General features: G+C 45.0%; 2 protein-coding genes and 7 non-coding genes across 9 annotated transcripts in view; 8 read left to right on the forward strand and 1 right to left on the reverse strand.

Annotated features, from left to right (window-relative positions):
• The window catches only part of trappc12 (trafficking protein particle complex subunit 12), a 35,127-nt gene extending 24,688 nt beyond the window's left edge, over nt 1–10,439 (forward strand). The window contains exons 6-12 of the mRNA XM_030116734.1: nt 988–1,100; nt 1,407–1,479; nt 3,935–4,008; nt 5,558–5,656; nt 6,504–6,607; nt 7,649–7,736; nt 8,420–10,439. Coding sequence (XP_029972594.1) covers nt 988–1,100; nt 1,407–1,479; nt 3,935–4,008; nt 5,558–5,656; nt 6,504–6,607; nt 7,649–7,736; nt 8,420–8,662 — 794 coding nt within the window. The 3' untranslated portion in view covers nt 8,663–10,439. The remainder of the gene's footprint in view (nt 1–987; nt 1,101–1,406; nt 1,480–3,934; nt 4,009–5,557; nt 5,657–6,503; nt 6,608–7,648; nt 7,737–8,419) is intronic.
• Nucleotides 10,440–11,283: 844 nt separating this feature from the next.
• On the reverse strand, nt 11,284–13,094 carry adi1 (acireductone dioxygenase 1). The gene is made up of 4 exons (XM_030116735.1): nt 12,912–13,094; nt 12,467–12,586; nt 12,100–12,279; nt 11,284–11,670 (listed from the first exon to the last, which is right to left on the reverse strand). Exons 1-4 carry the CDS (start codon nt 13,032–13,034, stop codon nt 11,554–11,556), a joined length of 540 nt encoding a protein of 179 aa, XP_029972595.1. The 5' UTR covers nt 13,035–13,094; the 3' UTR covers nt 11,284–11,553.
• A 2,684-nt stretch (nt 13,095–15,778) lies between these two features.
• trnas-gcu (transfer RNA serine (anticodon GCU)) lies at nt 15,779–15,860 on the forward strand. Its single transcript has one exon. It is a non-coding gene; the product is annotated as a tRNA-Ser (tRNA).
• Nucleotides 15,861–16,735: 875 nt separating this feature from the next.
• trnar-ccu (transfer RNA arginine (anticodon CCU)) lies at nt 16,736–16,808 on the forward strand. Its single transcript has one exon. It is a non-coding gene; the product is annotated as a tRNA-Arg (tRNA).
• Nucleotides 16,809–17,753: 945 nt separating this feature from the next.
• On the forward strand, nt 17,754–17,835 carry trnas-gcu (transfer RNA serine (anticodon GCU)). Its single transcript has one exon. It is a non-coding gene; the product is annotated as a tRNA-Ser (tRNA).
• A 2,390-nt stretch (nt 17,836–20,225) lies between these two features.
• trnar-ccu (transfer RNA arginine (anticodon CCU)) lies at nt 20,226–20,298 on the forward strand. Its single transcript has one exon. It is a non-coding gene; the product is annotated as a tRNA-Arg (tRNA).
• A 1,300-nt stretch (nt 20,299–21,598) lies between these two features.
• On the forward strand, nt 21,599–21,680 carry trnas-gcu (transfer RNA serine (anticodon GCU)). The gene has a single exon. It is a non-coding gene; the product is annotated as a tRNA-Ser (tRNA).
• Nucleotides 21,681–22,235: 555 nt separating this feature from the next.
• Nucleotides 22,236–22,308, forward strand: trnar-ccu (transfer RNA arginine (anticodon CCU)). The gene has a single exon. It is a non-coding gene; the product is annotated as a tRNA-Arg (tRNA).
• A 610-nt stretch (nt 22,309–22,918) lies between these two features.
• trnar-ccu (transfer RNA arginine (anticodon CCU)) lies at nt 22,919–22,991 on the forward strand. The gene has a single exon. It is a non-coding gene; the product is annotated as a tRNA-Arg (tRNA).
• The last annotated feature ends 235 nt before the right edge of the window (nt 22,992–23,226 follow it).

A 23,226-nucleotide genomic window follows, 5' to 3' on the forward strand; every position in this document is an offset into this window, starting at 1 on the left:
GTCACAACACACACATGCATTCCAGTATGAAAAGTTTGGCCAATAAATTTGATTTTGTGGGAGCACAGGGAGAACATGCAGCCTGCCCCAAAGTGTATGTATCATATCACAGTATTTCCATTTTGCTTTAAAGTCGATCCGTAGCATGATTCTTTCCCCAAAATTCTAATGTAGAAACAAAAGTGTGAATTTGGAAAGCAGTTGAAAATAACCGACGCTTCGCAGAGACGGAATAATGAATCCCGCCAAGTCAGCGTGGTACAGCCGGTATGAAGATGAAACTGTGTAACACAGGACAGTGATGGAAACTCTGGGGTACGTGTTTGTGTGTGACAGGAGGGTGTGTGCGTGTGCGTGTGTGTGTGTGTGTGTGTGTCGTGTGCTTTAGATGGGCGAGATAGAAAGCACAAGCAGATAGAGGAGAAAGATAGAAACTGAGATACGTCGACTGGCAGAAGCAGCAGCCAAAGATGGACCCGGCGAGCTGAGTTTCAGATCTGATGACAATATCAAAGAGACCCTGATCAAAGCCCCGGGACTCACCTGAATATAGGCTCTTCCTCGGGGATGTGTGTGTGCGCACGCGTGTGTGTGTGTGTGTGAGACAGAGACAGTGTGAATGATGTGGAGGCAGAGACAGAGACACAGGGACGAGGCAGAGAGATGAGTGATGGAGCCGTGCAGCACACAGAGAGAGAGAGATGAGAGGGTTTAATAAGCAGCCATACGTAGCTCAATGCCATCTGTAGGTTCCTGCCTCCAGGGCTGTGTGCAGTCTGTGTGTGGGTGGATGGGTTTATATTCTCATCTCGCTCTCTCTGTCTTTTCTCTCTCCCTGTCTTCCCCTCGCTCTTTTTTTTTTTTTTTCCTCTCTTCTCCCCCCTGCTATGTCCTCATCCCACCCTGGTTTTTATTTTTCTCTTCTCCCTCACACATATTCCACCTCCTCCTCCTCCTCCTCCTCCTTCCTCCCTCCATCCCATCCAGGCTCCATGGTGCCGTTCTCCATGCGGCTGCTGCACGCCGAGCTCCCTCAGTACCTGGCCAAGCCCCAGGAGGCGCTGGACCGCCTGCACATCCTCAAAACCGTCTGCCTCACCGTCAGTAGCACACATACCTGCGCGCACGCCTCTGGACAAACATAAAGATGTGCACACGCTGTAGTGAAAGCCTCCACACCCACGGAAAAGCACATTAGACATACAAATCCTTAAGCCCACCTGTGTAAACAGCCAAATATGGTCGGATTTTAGAGATATTGAATATGCAGATTGCTAATGCTCGCACACACACACACACACACACACACACACACACACGCACACAAAGGATTTCAGAGCTGGCAGCGCACCAACATTACCCCACTGAAGTTTGAATCCATGCACTCCTCCCTCCTCCCTCACCAGATTCTGGAGAACTTGGAGAAAGGCTTGGCTGAAGACGGCAGTATGATTACTGTAACGCAAGAGAACAGGCAAGGTAAGCGCGCGCACACACACACACACAATTCTATTTTTTTTTATTGACAATACATTGAATTATACCTCCAAAGAAGCTGCGGCTTCATCTTAAAATGTCGTTAATTTCTTCATTTTTGGCCCCATGGGTCAGCGTGCAATCAGGTGTTGGTCCTCACTGCGACCCTAAAACCAGGAAACGCACATCTATGAAATGTTTCTGTGTCCTGATGGCAGAACGAGACCCAGGTTCAATGTTTCAATGGTTTCATGTAGTTTATTCACATGTTGTCATGTTAAATACAGCTCATGTACACCAGACGTTTTCACAGAGGCTGGCTGTGAGAAAGATTCCCCGAAAAGAAGATATTTAATAGAATCATAATAACCGCTACTATCTGAACCCGAGTCTTATTTTTGTGTTAAAACATATCTAAAAATGTAGTACTCCCCCTCTTAGGGATTTCCATTTTCGTCCCCCTGGTCACATAACTCTTCATGGGTTAATGAGCAAATCGTGTGTACACCCCCACCAAGGACACACACACACACACACATTCTGTTTCTATTCTTGATGGGAGCTTCTCACGGACATATTTCCCGCAGACTTCCTCTAACCTGAGCTGTAACTACTACTTGTCTCACCTTTTTTGTCCCCATGGTGATATGAGTCCCCGTGGGTTAGTGTGCAATCAGGTGTTGGTCCCTCCCCAGGATATAAAAGCAAGGACACGCACACACACACACACACACAGACTCGCACACACACGCACACAGGCCCATGCTCACAGACGTTTGGCTCCAGACCTGGCTGCAGTCCCAGACTGCATCACACTGTGGGAGGAGAGAGGAGGTCATGGGGCCCAGTGGGCAATACACAACACAAGGCACACCTGGTGCAGGACTGCAGCACATCCAGACACACACACACACACACACAAACACACACACACAGAGTGGAGCACACACCAGTGCGGCGTTCTGAAAGTGTTTAGCACCTCACTGCTTCGGCACTCTCGCTGAATATCAAATGCTCTCTCCAGCCCTTCACGCCAAGCAGATCAATACAGATCAATCCCGTCCAATCCACTCACATCTGCACAAGTGTGCTGGGGAAATCGGGCCGGCACCTGCTCCTGAATTTCACCAGGCTTCACCTCGACACACCTCCGCGCAATCTGCTGCTCGTCTGCTCTCCCCTCGCTCTCCCCGTTTCCTCCCCCTCACCCTCCCTTCTTCTTCTCCTCTCTTTCTACACTCGTCTTATTCCTTTTCTCCCATCTTTCATCCTTTAAATTCTCTCCGCCCCTCCTTTATTTATTCCCTCACTCCTCCTTTTCTCTCCTCTGTCCTCTCCATAGTTCCTTGCCTCCCATTTCTTCCCATCTTCTCTCTCTTTTTCCTCCCTTCTTCTTGCTTCTTGTTCCTTCTCTCCAAACTTTAATCCCTTTCCTTCCCTTTCTGTCCTCACATCTTTCCTTCCTCCTCTCTTCACTGTCTCCTCGCCTCCTTCTGCCTCCCAGCACTTCATTTTTTTATCCTCCATCCTCTCATCCCTCCTTTCTTCCTTCTTCCTCTCTGCTCTTCTTGTTTACATCTACCCTCATTTTGCCTCCTCTCCTCTTTTTCTCATGTCATCCTGGAGCTCTCCTCCCTTCCTTCCTCCTTCTCTTTTTCTCTCCATACATATTTTTTTTTCCTCTCCTGCCCTCTTTTTTCCCCTCCTCCGCTCTCCAGACTTTCACCAACTTTCCCACCATCCCTCCGAGTCGCTCGGTGAAGTTTAGCTGAGCCCAGTCGAGTTGATGAAACTGGCGGGGTGACGCACACACTACTGTGTGTCTGTGTGTGTGTTTGTGTTTGTGTGTGTGTGTGGGGCTGGGGTGGGGGGTCCGCTCGTCCTGAACCCCCCAGGAAGCGGCGTAGCGTTGTGTGTCCTCCGTCTCTCCTCTCCCTCTCCTCCCTCCCTCCCTCCCTCCCTCCCTCTACCCACACAGACAGTCGACAGTCAAGTCAATAACGCTGGGCCTTGCCGTCACACATCAGACCCCCACTGAGTGATTAGCTGTTCTCCCCAGCAGCGCGCACACACACACACACACACACACACACACGCAGCCGTGAATAGTAATAGGCAGCGCACACAGGCTCCTCCACTGTCTGAGAGGAGAGCCGATCGTATGCCGCAGTGTCTTCCTCACCACCTCGCCTTTAAATAAACCCTGGTGGAGACGAGCGGTGGGGGGGGGGGGGGGGGGGGGGGGGGGGGGGGGTTAATGAGAAGGATGGTGGTGTAGGAAGACGGGGTGGGGTGGGGTGGGGTGGGGTGGGGGGGTTACGGGGAGGCCCGAGGAACAAGCAGGTGGAGTGAAAACCAGTCGTCATCTTCTCTAAAATAAAATAAAATAAAAACAGGATAACATGAATAACCCCCCCATCCCCCGTCTGTCTTCTTCTTCTTCTTCTCCTGTCCACAGCGTCTTTAAAGCTGTGGAGGTCTCGTCTCAGCCGGGTCATGTACTCCATGGCCAACTGCCTGCTGCTGATGAAGGTAGGTGTGTGTGTGTGTGTGGCTGTGTGGGGGTGCGTGCATGCGTGCATCTCAGTGGACTGAATGTGTCCCTGCATATGTGTGTGTGTGTTTGTGCGTGTGTGAGGGAGAGTCTCAGAGATCTCTGATGCCAGGCTGGTGGAGGATTCACAGTGAAATCCCCCCAGACTGACCACTAATTGGATTCTTGGTCAGAGAGAGAGAGAGAGAGAGAGCGAGCATCATGAATGTGAGAGAGGAGGAGAGTAGTGTGTGTGTGTGTGTGTGTGTGTGTGTGTGTGTGTGTGTGTGTGTGTTTCACATGGAGAGAGAGAAACACAGTGCCATCTAGTGGTCAGAAACTGAAGCTCCAGTGGCTTTTAAAGCTCCTCCATATGACACAGTCTCAGTTTTAATGAATAAACCTGTCTTTTCATGTATTCATCACACTTTTCAACAACACCACAAGTTTCCAACATGGAAAGTATTTGACTTTCATTCATCGTTTCCCATTTATTTGCTCATAAAGTACATTCACATCTCTGCTTGGATTTATTTGTTATAAAGAGCATAATATATCAGCAAACTTAAAAGTGATTCATGAAGGCAGATTTCTGAACTGAAAGCATCAAATTTCTGTTCAAATGATTCATAAATGAGACTGAAACGACCGCTTTTCCTCATCAAGTCCTCATTATTTACTCGTCTTTATGTCTACACTCCTTTTTTGTTGTAATCACTGTATTGAGGGCAGTGGCGACCTCGAGGTTAGAGTTGGGGTCAAGAGTTCACAGGTTTGAATCCCACAGCAGACAGGTCACCGCTGTAGGTCTCTGAACATGACCCTTGACCCCCATAAGGTCCCCAATGGGACTGCACCACACACCCGAGATATAAGACATTTAAATACTGAATAAAGGAATTATTTTTGATGTTTTCATTCACATTTTGACTTTCGCAGCATTTTCAGGTCATCGCTCGTCACACGATCACGTTTTGTCCCTTTTTATTCAGTTGATGTGATCCTAGTATACCTGAATAGTAAAAGTCAAAATTATTAGTCTGTCTGAGTGACGAATTAATCAGGTAATTATTGCAGCTCCACTCGAAACAAATGTCAGGTGAAATACCAGATCAGTCTACACCCCACCCATCGCACAGCGCAGGTTCATGACAGAGTGCGGCGCTTCATCGGATCACCGGGACACATTAAGGTGTAGCCTTTGTTCACACACACACACACACACGCTCACACACACTCCTCTCTGACCTCTCCCTGTCTCCCCGCTCAGCATTCCAGTCACCATGTGAGCGATGCGTAGCGGCACAGTGCGGAGGTGGGACGAGGGTCACATCTCCCCGCTAATACTCCATATGTTTGATTAATGCCCCCTCCCTTTCTCTCCATCTCTCTCCGTGTCCAAACTCTGCTCTCTCCCCCCCCCCTTCCTCTCTCTCTCCCTCCGCCCATCTCCACCCCCCGCTGTTTACCTCGCCTCACCTCTATTCCCGTCTTGCCGTCCATCCTTCACCCCTCCCCGGTGTTTTTCACCTCCCTCTCCATCCTCAGGACTACGTCCTGGCCGTGGAGACCTATCACTCCATCATCCAGTACGAGCCCCAGCAGAGAGTGCAGCTGCTCAGCGGAATCGGACGGATCTTCTTGCAGGTCTGCACCTGAACGGACGGATTTCTCTCCAGCGCAGACCGAGTTCTGTCGAAACGGTTCAGATATTAGCAAAGAGAGACAAATGTCATAAGAAATGAGTGAAGTGTTTGGTTTTCAGGACTGTATGCAGTTGGTCTTGCTGTGTCGTCCCAGTGAACGCGTAGAGAAATAACATGAACGCTCCGTGCCAGGTGCGCTCTGCCTTGTGCTCGATCAGTCGATTATTTATGGAGTTAAATCCTTGACATGTCAGACGGTCGAATTAACAGAATAAATGCACCAAAACCAGCCGAAATGCTTTTTTTTTTTTTTTAAACCAGCTGTGTGGACACAGCCGATGGTCGATGGCCCACAGCTTGGTGCTCCTTCTCCACCTCCCTGCCAAGCTGCCAGGTTGTGCTGCGTGTTATTAATACTGACTGTATCTCCATTGGATGTGGAGACGCGGATCACAGCAGCTCGTTCTTTAAACAAAACCAAAGCACAGCAGGAGACGCTGCTCGATCTGGACGCTTTTCTGTGCTTTGAATTCTCATTTCAAAGTTTTCTTTGACTGAAATCCTCGATGCTCGCTAATTTAGAAGCACTACAGGACATTTCAGCGTCACTATAGATTCAGGAGATCATCAGATTTTTTTTTTTACCTGCGCTTTGTTTCACTTTGTTGTGGTGGATGACTGTAAATGCTTTGGATTTGAATGTTTCTATTTAGATGATTTCATTATGTTTTTGGGAGCATTCCTGAATGTTATTTTCGGTCCGTTTCATTCCGATCCAGTTCCTCTGCTCCTGCCCTGAGAGCAGTGATTCACGCGCCGCTCGCTCGCTGCCTTTTGTTCTTTGCCAGATCGGAGACGTGAAAACGGCGGAGAGGTACTTCCAGGATGTGGAGAGCGCCTGCCAGATGAAAGGGAGCCAGCTCGGTCACACCACGTGCGTGCTAATGAACAGGTATGAGCGCCACGTGCGTTTAGCGCCTCGGTGCCGCGCGCGAACTCGGGATCTTGCTGAACGGGGACGGCTCTGTCTTCAGGGGCTTTTTGCAGATTCATGTTTTTTGTTTTTTTCCCCTCTGGTGGGGTGTGATGCAGCACAGGAGGTCACACCTCTGCAGCTTTAGCCCGAGGTGGCGCGAAGGATGCGGCGCAGCCACACTGGGCGAGGTGATGCTCATTTCAAAACGCCTCGGTCGCAACAGCTGCATGCGCTTGTTTTTATTTGTTCTGTTTTATGTACGAACTGCTGATGTACAAAATGGTACAGATGGCAACAGTAAACGTTGTGTACGTCACTGTTGGAGCCATTCGAAATGTCCGTGCGGATAGATTATAGGAAATGGCTCAAAACAGTCACACACACACAAAAAAAAAACAACTTCTTTCTTTGTTTATCGTGGAAAAGATCCTCAATAACCACATAAAACGTGTAGCTATTGAGATAAAGATAAATTTGCATCATTTTTACAACCACATTCACCTGAAACCTGCATGAAGGCAGCGGCCAGTAATTCCAGCTTCCTGCGTGAGGTTTTCTGTTTCTACCTGAAGATTCCTGCATAGCAAAACATCCTCCGTGTGAATCGATGGCCGTCCGAACAAACCGGGGGCCGGCCTTCGAAAGGTCTCGGCCTCAATCTCATCCCGGACCGTTGGCAGGAAGTGGAATCCTGCCCGCGAGTCCGACCTTGAACTGAAGATGAGCGGCTGAGCTCGGCGCTGCGGCGGGAGATGAATGGGAGGGAAATTCCTGCACGGAGCCCAAAAAAAAGAAGAAGAAAGAAGCTGAGGCAGATTAATTTAGCGTGTGGAGTAACAGTTAAATGACATCCAAAGGTCCCAGACTTGATTGTTGCAGTTATACAACATTGGCTGGAACTCTGAACAACAGGAAGCTCTTGACACGCCGGCCTCTCGTGTTGCTGTTTCACTGTGACTCATGTGGAAACACAGGGCCTTCCTGAACAGTCTTCTCCCGAATGTGTGTGTTTTCCAGGGCCTTCGTCTACCTCAGTCAGAACAACTACGGCGACGCGCACACATCCTTCACTGAAGTGCTGAAAATCGACCCGAAGAACCCCGTGGTGAGTTCCACCTCCACTCCGCTGCTTTAAAATGCAGGCGAGGAGCTGGAGTTACAAATCTGGTGAGATTATTCATTCCAGACGGCGTCGCGGTCGGACTGTAAAATATTTAACATTGTCGAGCGCGCCGCTAAAGGCTAATGGCCAGAAATGTCACGTCAGTGTGACACACAGCCTCTGAGTTGATAAACTGGACTATAAATGTTTTATTTTGATTGCTGCACCTTGAAAAGTATCCAGGATAGTATCAGCTCATAAATCCGTCCAGAGTACGAGAGGCCAATAAAAAGACTGATCACTTTGATTATCAGCACCGTTACAACAAGCTAATAATGTTACCTGCTCTCCTAAATCTTTATACGGTCAGCCATGTTGGAATGCAGCGGCGGGTGGTCAGTAATGATGCTGGGGTCAAATTACATGCCTCTATACTGTAGAAGAGTTACGAAAGACGTTCCAGTCGAAGGTTTTAATTAGGATTTCCTGTTATGCTCATCCGTTGTAGATACAGGAGGTGAAATTATAGTGAGGTAGGTGTCAAATTACGAGGACTTGGTGCTGCATTGGGCACGTTGACAGGAAGGGTTGATAAAGATGGTAAAATGCTAAAATCAGGATAGTTAGACATCCATGGTTCTAACGTGTTTTTCTCTCCGACCGCTCCCGGCGTCCATATCGACCAGGCCAACAACAACGCCGCCGTGTGCTTGCTCTACCTGGGGCGCCTGAAGGAGTCCCTGGGCCAGCTGGAGGGCCTGGTGCAGCAGGACCCCACGCTGTACCTCCACGAAAGCGTCCTCTTCAACCTGACCACCATGTACGAGCTGGAGTCGTCCCGCAGCACCCAGAAGAAGCAGGCGCTGCTGGAGGCCGTGGCGTGCCGGGAGGGCGACAGCTTCAACACGCAGTGCCTCAAACTGGTCTGAGACGCCGGGGGGAGGAGGAGGAGAGGGGGGAGGTTACTGCTGCAGCACAGGGAAAAACAACTCACTATCTGTGAAGGTTAATGTTTAGTTGTCAGAGTGCAGGTTCACACGTCACGCTTGTTCTTCTGAAGAGGGATCTCCACTTTCACTAATAGGAACTGAAGCAGCTCACACACACACACACACTTAAATAGTTTTGTATTTATTACAAAAAAATTGCCTCGATTCAAACATCATTATTTCAGGTTGTCTTAACCGCTCAGAGGCTTAGCTTATCTTAGCATGACTGCTGGAAACATGACGTCTTATTTCATTCCACCAAAAACCAAAGTGTGTGGAGCTCCAGGTTTACCGGGGTCACGCGCCAAGCTGTTTCCTGACCGGGGCCTTTGGCTGTTGCTTAGCAACAAGCAAGGAATCCTGGGAGTCGCTGAGCAGAGGCGAGAAATGAAGGGCCGGGGGACCTCCATGACCCGCGGAGCAAAGGTCGCGCGATCCAGCAAGGCTGCCGCTGGAGAGCTAATCACCTCCAGCGTCCTCATCCTGCAGCAAACCGCTCGGTTTGCTGGGAGCAGCTCCTCTCTTCTGGATCCTTCACTTTCTGTGCTCCGTGGCGTCTTTCCTCTTCGTTCTGTGACACCTGCAAAACTACCCGACAGAAACTAATCTGAATGGATAACTTGCTTCTCCAGCGCATTAAAAAATCTTTACTGCATCCATCCACCACGAGGTGAACATGGCATTTGGACTCCCCACAGATTCCTCCTAGATTCTAACAAAATACTGTTTCCACTTTTTTCAGATGAAAATAGTAGAAACAAATAAATTATTGGTAATAGGCTTATTTGCCTAAAAAAAGATCAGAAACAGTTAGAATTGCATTTTTTTAATAAAGTGAATTATGCAACAGCAAAGAAAATCAGAAAATCCAGAAATTAAAGGAAAAAAATCTTGTTTCTTCTAATTAAATTTTAATGTATTTATTAAAGGGAACATGAAATCCATGGACATATGCATTAGTAAATAAAGAATAAATGGTTAAAATTAGCTGGTTAATTTGCTGTCATATATCTGATTTGGGAAAATATCACAACATTTAACAATGTTCCGCACGATTAGATCAGTAGGTTTCTTTTGGGCACAAAAGCTGAAAATAGCTGTTATTGTTCTGAAAGGTTTGGTTTTTTTTTTCCTGGACATCTTTATTACAGAAATTGGTTTTACTTGCAAATGAACCTACAAAAGTTTAAAACCTAAAAGACTGATTGTTAGAGGCCAGCCGTTGCCTCTTGTTTTCAGTATTTGTGCTAACCTAAGCTAAGCGCGTGTCGATTTTAGCTTTGTGTTCAGGGACGAGAACGACCTGTGATCTCCAGAGGAATCCAGCCGGCTCCCAGCCTGAGCCGAGACGTGGGCATTATCCTCAGCGTCAGTGTGCTGACAGACTAACTCACATCCAGCGAGGCACATTCTAAAGCAGATAATACTTCATTAACAGTCCAAGACCACTTCAGTCCACAGGGTTTCTGACCTGTGCATTGAAAAAATGAATAATGAGCCCCTCAGATTGCATCGTCTTCAGTTCACTAAAAACTGTAAAATATTAGTAATCCAGAATTGTACATATCATTGATTTGTTTTTCTTTGATTAAAATGGAACAATAGTCTTTTATTGATTTGTCTTCTGTTTACATTTTTTGCTGATCATATTTATGTATATTCAAAGAAATTGTGTTATATCCCAAATAAAACTGTTCTTCTAAATCAGCCTGTGTGACTCGGTGGTAAATAGTATGAATAAAAACACACACAAAATGAAAAGAGCAGCAGCTTTATTGTCAGTACAAAAATCAGATTCTTTCACACACCAAACAAAGTTTTTATGAGAGATTTAAAAAGTTTATTCGTTATGTAGTTGGAAGGCAGAACTGGTAGAACGAAACAGCAGATACAGCTGGTTGATGTGAGTCTGGCACTTCACATCCTGTAGTGAAAATAGTGATCAGACAAACTGAAATATGTGGAATCCCACATAAATTTAGTCAATTACTCTGCTGACCATGTTGGATTTGCTTCATGTAAATGAGCTAAATGTGCTCAACAGTGCATCTTATAACAGAATCATCACAGCTCTGGTGCATCACAAGGTAGAGAAGACTGGCAAGTTGCAGTGTTATAACTTTGAGAAGAAATCTGGTGTTTAGTAAATGTTTAATCAAACCAGGTAAATGAAATGTGTCACTTTCCAGTAATGTCTCTTCTGTGCTTTAGGTGGCAGCAGTGAGTCACTGTAGCACCCAGTTGGGTTTTATTTCACCTTTTTAGAGCTTCTTTTTTTTCCTGATTGTGTGATCTGTGAACTCCAAATCCCAGAAATTAAAAAGTTTTGTCATGTCTTTTTTATTTGAATTTTTCATGCTACAGCCAAAATGATTCGTCTTTCTTCAAGCCTCCATGTGTTAAAAACAGAGACGCCGCACGTTCTGCACATTTGGTCAGTGCTGGAGCTTTCTGAAACGTTTAAGTATTAAAAATAATAGTGATGGTTAAAGGGAAACGATGCAGCTTCACATTTTCTTAACACTTCATCGTGAACACACACTAGTCTCTTATTATGTAGGATTCTCTATTGCTACCATAACAGTCCTGAGCAGGTGTGTTCCTCTCACTAACAGGTGTCACATCCTTAGTGGATGCAGTTTAAAATATGGAATTTTCTTTTTTTTTTTTTTGTTAAGTCATTGGAAACAGCTCTGATTGTCTAAGTTAATAGTAAAATGCATCCCTGTGAAGTGTTGCTGTTTTGTAATCACTCTCGGAGCTTTCTAAAATTTTTGATCGTTGGGCTTTCCTCAGTCACATGAGGTGTTAAGCAGCGACCCTCTGGGTTCTCAGGAGCCCTGCAGCGACGCCACGTACTTCTGACGGATCTCATACTCGTCGGCGGGTCTGTTGTAAGCCTTCCACACCGGCTCCCCCACAAACAGCCTCATGGCCTTGGTGTAGTTCTGGGAAGCAAACAGATGAAACTGGACTTCAGATGAAGAACCGGTGAAAACAAAGAAGCTACAGCCTGGAGGTAAACTGAAATCCTAAGTACATTCACAAGAAAAGCAAACACAAGTTTCACCTGGGACAGTTCTGCGAGGACCTGCCGTGTCATTAGTGTTAAGTTTAAGACATTTGGAAGTTTTAACTCAGCCTGAAAACTCTAATGTGGCTTCACTTCGGAGAGCTTTGCCCCTCCGTTATGTAATCAAGTCTGGCATCGAGGGTGCTCGTAGTGACGCAGCATGTAATGGAATTATGTAATTCCTCTGCAGATTCATGATCTGCCTTTTTCAGCAGGACACACAATATTGAATTTGAAGATGATTACATGACACATTACACACAAAACGGCTCCCTCCAAAGACATCAGGAGCTGGCGTACGTACCGTCTCATCCAGGGTGAAGCGGTGGTAGATGCCGGCCGGCAGGGTGATGAGGTCTCCCTTGGACATGGCGATTCTGATCCACTGGTCCTTCTTGTCCCTGACGTCGAAGTAGGCCTGGCCGTCCAGGATGTAACGGATCTCATCGTCCAGGTGGAGGTGCTCCTCAAAAAACATCTTCAACTGGAAAACACAAACCAATTTAGAAGACAGACAGTGATATTAAGTTCAGTCATATAAATCAGATCTTTAGAATTTTGTCATATATTTTTCTTGAACAGCCAGCTACAGCTAATAAATACTTTCTCATTACTGTTAAACAATAAAAATACATTTTACCAGGGGTGGGCCCTGTTCTCATGCAGCCCACCTTCTCCTCATAGTTTGGCAGTGTGTCCTTCTTGATGGTTATGATGTCCATGTAGGAGTAACCCTGGTCTTCACGGATTTGCTTCAGAGCTGGATCATTCTCATAGATATCAGCATTCAGCTACAGTACAATTACAAAAAAAAAACAAAAAACAAAAAAAAAATCAATCTGCCAGTCTTGCTGTTAAAATCTAAAAAAAAAAGACTTTTGTTTCATAATTATAAAACAATTATGAAGCAATGTTGAGGGATAAATTATTAACTTAAAAGTGGAAAGTGAATGACAGTGGACCCAAATACGGGCCTTGTGGAACCCCGTTGAGTTTCAGAAACGCCTTTAAAGATGCACTTCGTCATGCAACAAAGTAAGAAATTCAGTAAAGTAAATTCAGACTGCAGGGAACAGCTGAGCTGCACGGTGGAAACATGCGGAGAGAGCCTCCTACCTTCCAGTAACAGACCCCGAGCTGCTTCAGCTCTTCCAGGGACACCGCCTGGTTCGGCTGCAGTCGGTGGGGCTTCCTCTGGTCCTCATCAGAGCTGTCCATGTACCATGCCTCGATACCCATGCCGGAGATCAACCCGCAGACGTCGACACGGTCAGGTAAGGCGAGCACCCTTCAACTTGTTGTCTGTCACGTGGGAGCAGGATGACTTCCTGTATACAAAGAAGGGAGGCGTGGTGCGTTCGCGGACCATCAGAAACGTGGGAAAGGCTATGTAATGGCCTTACGAAGGGAATAGAACATTGTCTGGGTGACCTGCGTGTGGCTGCAATGTCCATGAGGACGACAAAAAAAAAACACGTATCCCAGAGTTTTTTTTTTCTCTCTTAATCTTTGTAGTGCTTCGTATTGCTTATTTTTCAAATATATTGGTGTTAAATTGTGTCGCCTCGTGGTCATCTCGCGCCTCCTCTTCGGTAAGTCACTTTTACTGCTGTGATGTGTTAAATTGTAATACACGTGTTGCTATTTAACATGTTTACTGACATTTTCTGTTATGCTTTGGCCACTATGCATACATTTGTTTCGTAGTTTTGCTATTAATTCGTGTCTCTTTCGTGTTTGTGAACAACATTATGTCCAACAAAGGTTTTGGGGTGATTTTCACTTTTTTACTTCACGTTCGTCCCACATAACAAAATAAATGCATACTTTCATACCCAAATTCCAACCATTTCTCAACAGCGGTCACAAATGAATTGAGCAAATAACTTGAATTTCGAAGCTTAATCAAAAGGCAATGTGCGTTTTCATGATATTAGTTTGTTTATATGTGAAAGGACACGTTTGAAATATCAGTGATTCCATTTCACATTAAAAAAAACATTTTTATTGTAAGAACTAAATGTAAAATTGGATTATCTACTACACAACAATGAATAATTACCATTAATCTAGCATGAAGCTTCCATTGGGTAGTGTCTGATAAATTTGTTGAACCCTGCGCACCTCAATGATGTTGTCCTCTGGCTTGGTTTATTTTTGTTTATTTATTTATTCTCTGTCCTGTCCTAAATGTGAAAATATATGCCACAGAATCACACAGTGGACAGAGTGAGACAGAGGAATTTTCCACTGGCCAGCAGTCCTGCTGGACTTCCAGGCATATTAACACTTGAATTGTGCTTCAGTTTGTACATCAGCAACATTAAACATGCAGCCTAATATCCATGGATATATTTGTTTTGCACCACTTCTAATAAACTCTCAAAACTCTCTGCACTCTAATAAACATGAATAATCACATATGTTGTGATGTAGATTGAAGGGTTTGGCCATTTATAGTGAGGAAAATGCTTTAAGTGAATGACTCTGCTGGAAATGAGAATTGGGATTTTGCATTGTATTGTTTGCTTGTTTGTTTGATTTTTCAAGCAGACAATATCAACATCAAGGAAATGATGGAGCATCTAGCTGGGACTGAAAGTCTGAACTGCAGCTTCCTGATCCAGGGTTCACTGCGGCTGGACGACTCACAGACTCGGGTCTCAGCATCACATGGCTCTGTATGCAGGTATCTCTGATTCCCAAACACTCAGAGCATACATGTAAACATAGTAAGAATATCATCTAATATAGGTGACAGATATCATACACACATGAAATATATTTATAGATACATAAATTCATTCAGACAAAATATACAATCATATGATCATGTACCGTAGTATTTCCAGTGTTACAGACGCTCATATAAATTCACGAAAGGTCTTTATTTCTGTACTTGTTGATAATGATCAGTCTGAGCCTTTTTTTTTTCAAACCGAGTCATGTTAGGACATTGTTGGACTGAGTTTGTTGAAACTCATCAGTCCTCTGACTGAGGTGCACATTTCTTTCATGGCAGTTTATCGATCCTGGTTTTGAAGTTGAGGTTTCCCTTGTAATCATAACCCCCCTGAATCTCCTTTTTACCTGTTTTACCTGTTTCTGAGAGTTGAGATTATTCCTTGGCAACCTCGTCCACTTAACCTGTGTGAATGTGGTTCTCAACATGAGGGTCACAACCCCACAGTGATCCCCACTACATTTTCAGTAAATATTTGATGTAATTGTGCAAAAGAAGAAACAGACAGGGAGGAAGAGGGGAACAAAGTGAAGGAGCATTATTATTTGTTTTGTGACTGTTACATGTTTAAAAAAAAATAAAGATAAAATTATACTGGTGCTGAATACAGAATATTTTAACCCTGGGAGCTCAATAAATGTTGGTCTTTATCTTTAAATGCAAAAATAACTATGGATGTCAATATCAAATCAATATATCTCATTGTTGCGGGGCATTTGTTGGTCTTTGGCTCCCTCTGGTGGACATATGTTTACACTGCACGTTATAGGTTTGAGATTTTTAAAGATAAAGATAAAAAGTACTTCGTCAAATTGTGTTGGTGCTTGATGATAATTTTTTTTTTTGTTTGTTTTTTGTTTGTTTTACTAAATGGGCTCTTTTCCTGCTATTCACCTGTGAAGTTTTGGAAAAAAAACATTCAGAGCTGAAATAAGTAAGTGAGCTCAGGCAGTGAAAGCAGTGATCACAGGCCGTCCCTGTGACGACTCACCCGACAAAAAATTATTAAAAATTAAAGCTCAATTAATCTGTCCTCAGCAAAAAAATCAAATTCAATGTTTTTATTTGAATATGCTCAGTTGGAGGTGTCCAAAAACATTTAGTTTCTCCTCCAGAGTGAAAAGGTTGCTGTGAATTCACATTAGTAATAGACCACACTGATTATCCACTGAAAATCAGATGGCGACCTCTTTGGGGGTGTGACCCTCCTGTTGAGAACCACTGGTGCATTGGTGAAGAGGACGAGGTGGCCGAGTGGTTAAGGCGATGGACTGCTAATCCATTGTGCTCTGCACGCGTGGGTTCGAATCCCATCCTCGTCGAGGCTTTATTACTAGTTATATCCAACAAGTCACGATGAATCTCAACTCTCAAAGACAGATCAAAGCCATAGAAGCTTGTAATCACCTGTTAGCGGTGGTGTTTCTCTGTGAAAGTAGATATCAGCTGTACTCCATCACTAATACAATTTCATAACATTGAACACAAACATTGTTTTCTTGTTGAAGCCCAAGCGTGTTTTGGATTTCTGTCTTTCCGAAAACTTATTTCCCTCTGCATCAATCTTTCTTATTCTTGTCATTTGTGCTAAATTTACCATACTGCGGTGTATAGGTTTATTTTAAAATAGTAATTCGTCGTGGCATGTCATGTTTCAAGTTAAACAGTTGGGTATGCCAGTCTCCTCTCTTCCAGTCTGAATGAACACTGGTGTTTCTACTGGATTTGATGCAGGCCCTTTAGGCCAGGGGTCAAAAAACGTTTTCCTGTGACGGCCACATAACTGGTTTACACAGAACTAACATAACTCTGATGGGGTTCCGTGATCAGCCATATATAACCAAATATTAATAACCCTTTCCGGGATCTTAACAGAGAAAAAAAGTCAGGAAATAAATAATAACAATATTTACAAAATAAAAGATAACCAGATAACCTTATCTGGGCTCTTCACAGAAAAAAAGGCCACGAAACATTACCTTTCTGTTGTGCTGTGGTAAAAGTTCAGCTTTGTTGTCAGTGCAGAGTGTCTTACTTAAATGACTCATATGAGCAGGCTCTCAAAGTTCTTGTGCTCATTCTATATAATCCTTTTGTGGGGTAATGATTACTGATTAGTTGTGGTGTCCGGACCGGAGCCGCACCTTATCCAGTGTGAGCCCGGCGTGACTACAGGACTTTTTTTATGATTTTACAAGCCCCAGTGGCCTAATGGATAAGGCACTGGCCTCCTAAGCCAGGGATTGTGGGTTCGAGTCCCATCTGGGGTGGCACGTCTTTAGTTGTATCATTCAAGTCAACAGTATTGATAGTGGTGAATCAGAACCCTCTTCTGGACAATTGACACAACATACAACCCTGTGGACCGCTACTGATGTATAGATTACCCCCTGACCTCGGTGTTTCTTTGATGGCTTTCTCATGGTTCAAGTTAATTCTGGAGCAGCTTTCCAAACTCTATTAGGGCGTGTTCACACTCGGCAGTAACTTGCATATCGGATCATTTGAGCACAAGAGGGGCTCAAGGCACGAAACATCTTCACAAATGCAGTAATATTCGTGCAGGACCAGCGGGTTGAGATCAGATCGTTACGCCGTGAGTCCTGTGTGCACTCGGCTCACTTTCTCTCTCTCTCTCTCTCCCTCTCTCTCTCTCTCTCTCTGTGCATACTGATCGATGGTGCGGTGCCCTGCATGCCCTACGTTAGCACGTCCAAGAAGACCTCCACACTGATAAGCTGTCCTGGCGCGAATTCGCTTGTAAAGTTCAATTAATTCAACTCGAGCGACAAGCGGCGAACGATGAAGCAGCAGGTGATGGGCGGTGATCGTCAAGCGGCAGGCGGCGACGGGTAGCAGTGCAAGTCGACGGGCGTGCTATGTTTTCGCTGGAAACGCTGCCCGCCGGCCGCTTGCCACATCATCGCTCGCCGTCTGCCGCTCAAGATTGAGCGACAATCATGTCATTACATTGACTAAAGGCCATGTTCACACTGGGCAGTAACTTTTGTATTCGGTGAAATGTGGAGTGAAATGCATCCAAAACATTTAGTTTCTTCTCCACACTGAAAAGGTTGCTGTGAATTCACATTAGTAATAGACCACACTACATTGATTTTCATCCTGAAACAGGCCGATTATCCACTGAAAAAAGATGGCGACCTCTTTGGGGTTGTGACCCTCGTTATGAGAACCCCTGGGACACTGGCGAAGAGGACGAGGTGGCCGAGTGGTTAAGGCGATGGACTGCTAATCCATTGTGCTCTGCACGCGTGGGTTCGAATCCCATCCTCGTCGAGGCTTTATTTAGGGCTGAACGATATATCGTTATCATATCGATATCGGGATATGAACATTCAGGACGTTAGTTTCTCAAAATCGACGATATCAAAAGTTCCCCTGCTTGCCCTGCATGTAAGCTTGCCGGTGCACAGGTCAGGCCAGCCAACCACAAACCTCGTTTACTGGTTGACAGCTGATGGCAGCCAATGAGAAACATCAGAGGGAGGGGCAGGCGGGAGACGGAGACCACACACTCACATGTGCTACACGCAGCAGAGAGTAAGCAAACAACAACATGAGAGCTGAAGAGAGGGCGGCTGCAGAATCTGCACATACGAATTTGGTGGTAGTGGCAGTGAGTTCTCATAAAAAAAACTGCATTTTTTTTTTACATCCTTTTGTATTATCAGGGCGCGAAATTCCCTATAAAATGGCGGCGAGGACCAATTGAGATGGAATCTCCGCCAGTTTAGGTGCCATATCAGTAGGTCCTTTTTTTATCATGAAATTGCGTTGCTTCTCTTTTAATGAATCAATCATAACCAACACGCCTCGTAACTCTGGGATTCCATTTTTGCATTCTTCTTCTCTGTGCTTCACGCTGCACTGTGCATCAACAATCACAATGCGCCCTCTGCTGGACTGAAGGAGGTACTGCTGGATTCAGGCGCTGCCGTGAACTCCGAACAACAAATACTTCAGAACACAATGACAGCAATGGGTGTAAACAGTAGTAACTGTAAACATGCAAATCTGCCGAAACAGTTATTGGTTTACTGCGATACTACAGTTCTCCACCCCTGAATGAGGAAGTCACAGCTGCAGAACAACATCAATGAACATCAGTGAGAGAGGTCCTCCAGGGTCTGATACATACAGAGACAAAACCTGGTCAGATTAAGAACTGAATAGAATCAGAACCGACACTAACATTCACAGCCATCAGCAGGATCTCAGCTAAAATACTTTGTTTCAATTGGGTGCAACTACATTATATGAAATGTGATTTGTGCTGGTTTGGATTCTAGGGTTAATGTGCCACCACCACCAAAGGAACTTGTCAAAGCTGGGATGCTTCAATCAGCAATTAGCAACATGCATACCTGCACCAAAATAATTAAAAATCATTTTATAAATTTGCAACTTGGGGTGGGCCATATAGCATAAGAAGATATACCATCCCAGACACAGTGCAGCAAATAGATATAAACAGAACTAAACAAGCACAACAAAATACAACAGTTTAATTAAAAAATTATTGTTGGATCCTGTTTTTGATCAGCATTTTACAAAATTGAAAATTAAGGACCTGTTAAAACTTGTGAGGACCTCTTAAAATTTTCTGATGACCTGCTGAAAAAATTTGGAGGGCCTGTTAAAATTTTGACGAATTTCATGCCCTGTATGTTTTTATTTTTCTGAAAAATGCTTAACTTTCACTGAATCCATTGTAATATATCGTATCGATATCGAGATATCTGGCATGGATATCGAGATATGAAATTTTGCCCATATCGTTCAGCCCTAGCTTTATTACTAGTTATATCCAACAAGTCACGATGAATCTCAACTCTCAAAGACAGATCAAAGTCATAGAATTGGGCTTGTAATCACTTGTTAGCGGTGATGTTTTTCTGTGAAAGTAGATATCAGCTGTACTGCATCAGTAATACAATTTCATAACATTGAACACAAACATTGTTTTCTTGTTGAAGCCCAAGCGTGTTTTGGATTTCTGTCTTTCCGAAAACTTATTTCCCTCTGCATCAATCTTTCTTATTCTTGTCATTTGTGCTAAATTTACCATACTGCGGTGTATAGGTTTATTTTAAATTAGTAATTCATCGTGGCATGTCATGTTTCAAGTTAAACAGTTGGGTATGCCAGTCTCCTCTCTTCCAGTCTGAATGAACACTGGTGTTTCTACTGGATTTGATGCAGGCCCTTTAGGCCAGGGGTCAAAAAACGTTTTCCTGTGACGGCCACATAACTGGTTTACACAGAACTAACATAACTCTGATGGGGTTCCGTGATCAGCCATATATAACCAAATATTAATAACCCTTTCCGGGATCTTAACAGAGAAAAAAAGTCAGGAAATAAATAATAACAATATTTACAAAATAAAAGATAACCAGATAACCTTATCTGGGCTCTTCACAGAAAAAAAGGCCACGAAACATTACCTTTCTGTTGTGCTGTGGTAAAAGTTCAGCTTTGTTGTCAGTGCAGAGTGTCTTACTTAAATGACTCATATGAGCAGGCTCTCAAAGTTCTTGTGCTCATTCTATATAATCCTTTTGTGGGGTAATGATTACTGATTAGTTGTGGTGTCCGGACCGGAGCCGCACCTTATCCAGTGTGAGCCCGGTGTGACTACAGGACTTTTTTTTATGATTCTACAAGCCCCAGTGGCCTAATGGATAAGGCACTGGCCTCCTAAGCCAGGGATTGTGGGTTCGAGTCCCATCTGGGGTGGCACGTCTTTAGTTGTATCATTCAAGTCAACAGTATTGATAGTGGTGAATCAGAACCCTCTTCTGGACGAATTGACACAACATACAACCCTGTGGACCGCTACTGATGTATAGATTACCCCCTGACCTCGGTGTTTCTTTGATGGCTTTCTCATGGTTCAAGTTAATTCTGGAGCAGCTTTCCAAACTCCATTAGGGCGTGTTCACACTCGGCAGTAACTTGCATATCGGATAATTTGAGCACAAGAGGGGCTCAAGGCATGGAACATCTTCACATTGCAGTAATATTCGTGCAGGACCAGCGGGTTGAGATCAGATCATTACGCCGTGAGTCCTGTGTGCACTCGGCTGACTTTCTCTCTCTCTCTCTCTCCCTCTCTCTCTCTCTCTCTCTCTCTGTGCATACTGATCGATGGTGCGGTTTTTGCTCTTTTTTTGTTTTCATGGCTGTTTTTACTGTTCAGCACTTTGCGTTGTTTTTATGAATATGAAAAGTGCTTTTACAAATAAAGACTGAGATTGAGAAGGCTTCGCCCACCACCATCGCTGCTCTGTATTTGGCATGGGAAGTTCGCTCCGGCTGCGAGCGAGGCGCCGGCATCGCTTCTGGATGCACGCTGCCCTACGGAGGCGGTATGCGCTCGGTGAGTTCCACCGTCTTCTGCAGGAACTGCGCCTGGACCACGGCCGGTTCCAGCGCTACTTCAGGCTGACGCTGTTTCCACCAGAAGCGGCATGCCGCTCGCCTTGGCATCATGCCAACTCTTCTGCGTGGCCGGAGCCCTGCATGTCCTACATCAGCACGTCCGTGAAGACCTCCACATTGATAAGCTGTCCTGGCGCGAATTCGCTTGTACTGTTCAATTAATTCAACTCGAGTGACAAGCGGCGAACGATGAAGCAGCAGGTGACGGGCAGTGATCGTCGAGCGGCAGGCGGCAACGGGTAGCAGTGCAAGTCGACGGGCGTGCGATGTTTTCGCTGGAAACGCTGCCCTCCGGCCGCTTGCCACATCATCGCTCGCCGTCCGCCGCTCAAGATTGAGCGACAATCATGTCATTACATTGACTTAAGGCCATGTTCACACTGGGCAGTAACTTTTGTATTCGGTGAAATGTGGAGTGAAATGCATCCAAAAACATTGAAACACACTGAAAAGGTTGCTTTGAATGCTCATTAATAATAGATGGCACTACATCGATTTTCATCCTGAAACAGGCCGATTATCCACTGAAAAAAGACAGCGACCTCTTTGGGGTTGTGACCCTCGTGATGAGAACCACTGGGACACTGGTCAAGTGGACGAGGAGGCCGAGTGGTTAAGGCGATGGACTGCTAATCCATTGTGCTCTGCACGCGTGGGTTCGAATCCCATCCTCGTCGAGTCTTTATTGCTATAGTCTATCCAACAAATCAAGAATAAACTCTACTCTGAGAAATGGATTGAAATCATAGAATTGGGTAAAAGAGACTGCTGACAGTGGTCTTTCTCTGTCAAGTATCGTGATGGGAAGGCAACTGTATTCCTCCATCACTGGCCCAGTTTACTCGTGTGTTCTTGTCAATCTGATTGAAAACAGTTTTGTTGAACGCATATGCAATCCAAGTTTTCTCCTTGTTTACATGGGCCCTGGGTGAATCGGCTTATCCAGTGTCTTCCCAAATGGACGACATGTCTGTGACATGCGCAAAAGAGTCTTTCGAGAAATTTTCAGGCTCTGATCTTTAGCTTTGCAGCCAGCCGTCCTCAGCGCCGAGCAATGTGTTTTATCTGCTCACATAGTGTTCAAACATCTCCATGATATGCTGCTCAGAGAGCGAGTGCTCCCTTTCAAGATGACCTTGGTATTAGTGTAGGATGTGAGTGTCTTCTCTTTCAGTCTGAATGGACTCTAGTATTTCCACTGGATTTTTAGAGGTCAAAATGTATGTTTTCAAGCCCCAGTGGCCTAATGGATAAGGCACTGGCCTCCTAAGCCAGGGATTGTGGGTTCGAGTCCCATCTGGGGTGGCACATCTTTAGTTCCATCAGTCAGGTCAGCATTGTCAGCAGCAGTAATCACAGTCTCTCTTCTGGACAAAAGACAGCAGACAATAGCTCTATTCACAATCCTAATAGTTCAAAAAAAGCAGAAAAACATCTGGTGGAAGCATTTAGATACTCTGTCTACCACTGCTGGACTTTGAGGAAAGCATCAGTGCACTCCAGAATAATGATAACGCAGTAGGTGAGGAGAAGGAGAAAACTGACACAGTAACATTGAAACTTTCGGTGTCACTGCTTCACTTGTTCTGTGCTACGTATGAAAGTCCAGATTTCCACTGTGCTCCTCCACCACTGACACCACCTGGTGACACACAACATCGCTGCCTAAAAGTTGCCGCCCTTACATAAACTTCTTTCTTCTCTGCGTCAATCTTTCTTGTTTTGGTCATTTCTGTAAAGTTTCCCGTTATGCAGTGCACAGTTTCTTTTCACAATAGTAATTTGTCGAGGCGTGTCTGGTTTCAAGGTGAACTTGGTGTTCGTTGAATATATGAGTCTCCTCTTTCAGTCTGAATGAACAGTGGTATTTTTACTTAAAATTTTGGAAATCTTGTCATTACAGACAGCTTTTCAAGCCCCAGTGGCCTAATGGATAAGGCACTGGCCTCCTAAGCCAGGGATTGTGGGTTCGAGTCCCATCTGGGGTGGGACACCTTTAGTTCCATCAGTCTGGTCAGCAGCAGCATTCACAGCACTGTTTCAGCTCCCTCTTCTGGACAAAAGACAGCAGATAATTGCTCGATTCAAAGGAGTGCGGGCCTCTGGTGGTTTGTCAACTACTGCCTGACATCCAATGTATTCGCATGGGGTAGGGGTAGACATAGTCTTTAAACGCTTCCTCCAGATGTTTTTCTGCTTTCTTCAAACCTGAGTCAAGGCAGA

The sequence above is a fragment of the Salarias fasciatus genome, chromosome 19, assembly GCF_902148845.1.
Source record: "Salarias fasciatus chromosome 19, fSalaFa1.1, whole genome shotgun sequence".
Classification (NCBI taxonomy): domain Eukaryota; kingdom Metazoa; phylum Chordata; class Actinopteri; order Blenniiformes; family Blenniidae; genus Salarias; species Salarias fasciatus.

What these genes read in the sequence shown, in the direction of transcription:
- adi1 (XM_030116735.1), bottom strand. Translation starts at nt 13,034, where the DNA reads ATGGGTATCGAGGCATGGTACATGGACAGCTCTGATGAGGACCAGAGG. An exon ending in TGCCAAACTATGAGGAGAAG is followed by an intron (nt 12,280 to 12,466) that starts GTGGGCTGCATG and finishes TGTGTTTTCCAG; the next exon opens with TTGAAGATGTTTTTTGAGGA. An exon ending in GCTTCACCCTGGATGAGACG is followed by an intron (nt 11,671 to 12,099) that starts GTACGTACGCCA and finishes TTTGCTTCCCAG; the next exon opens with AACTACACCAAGGCCATGAG.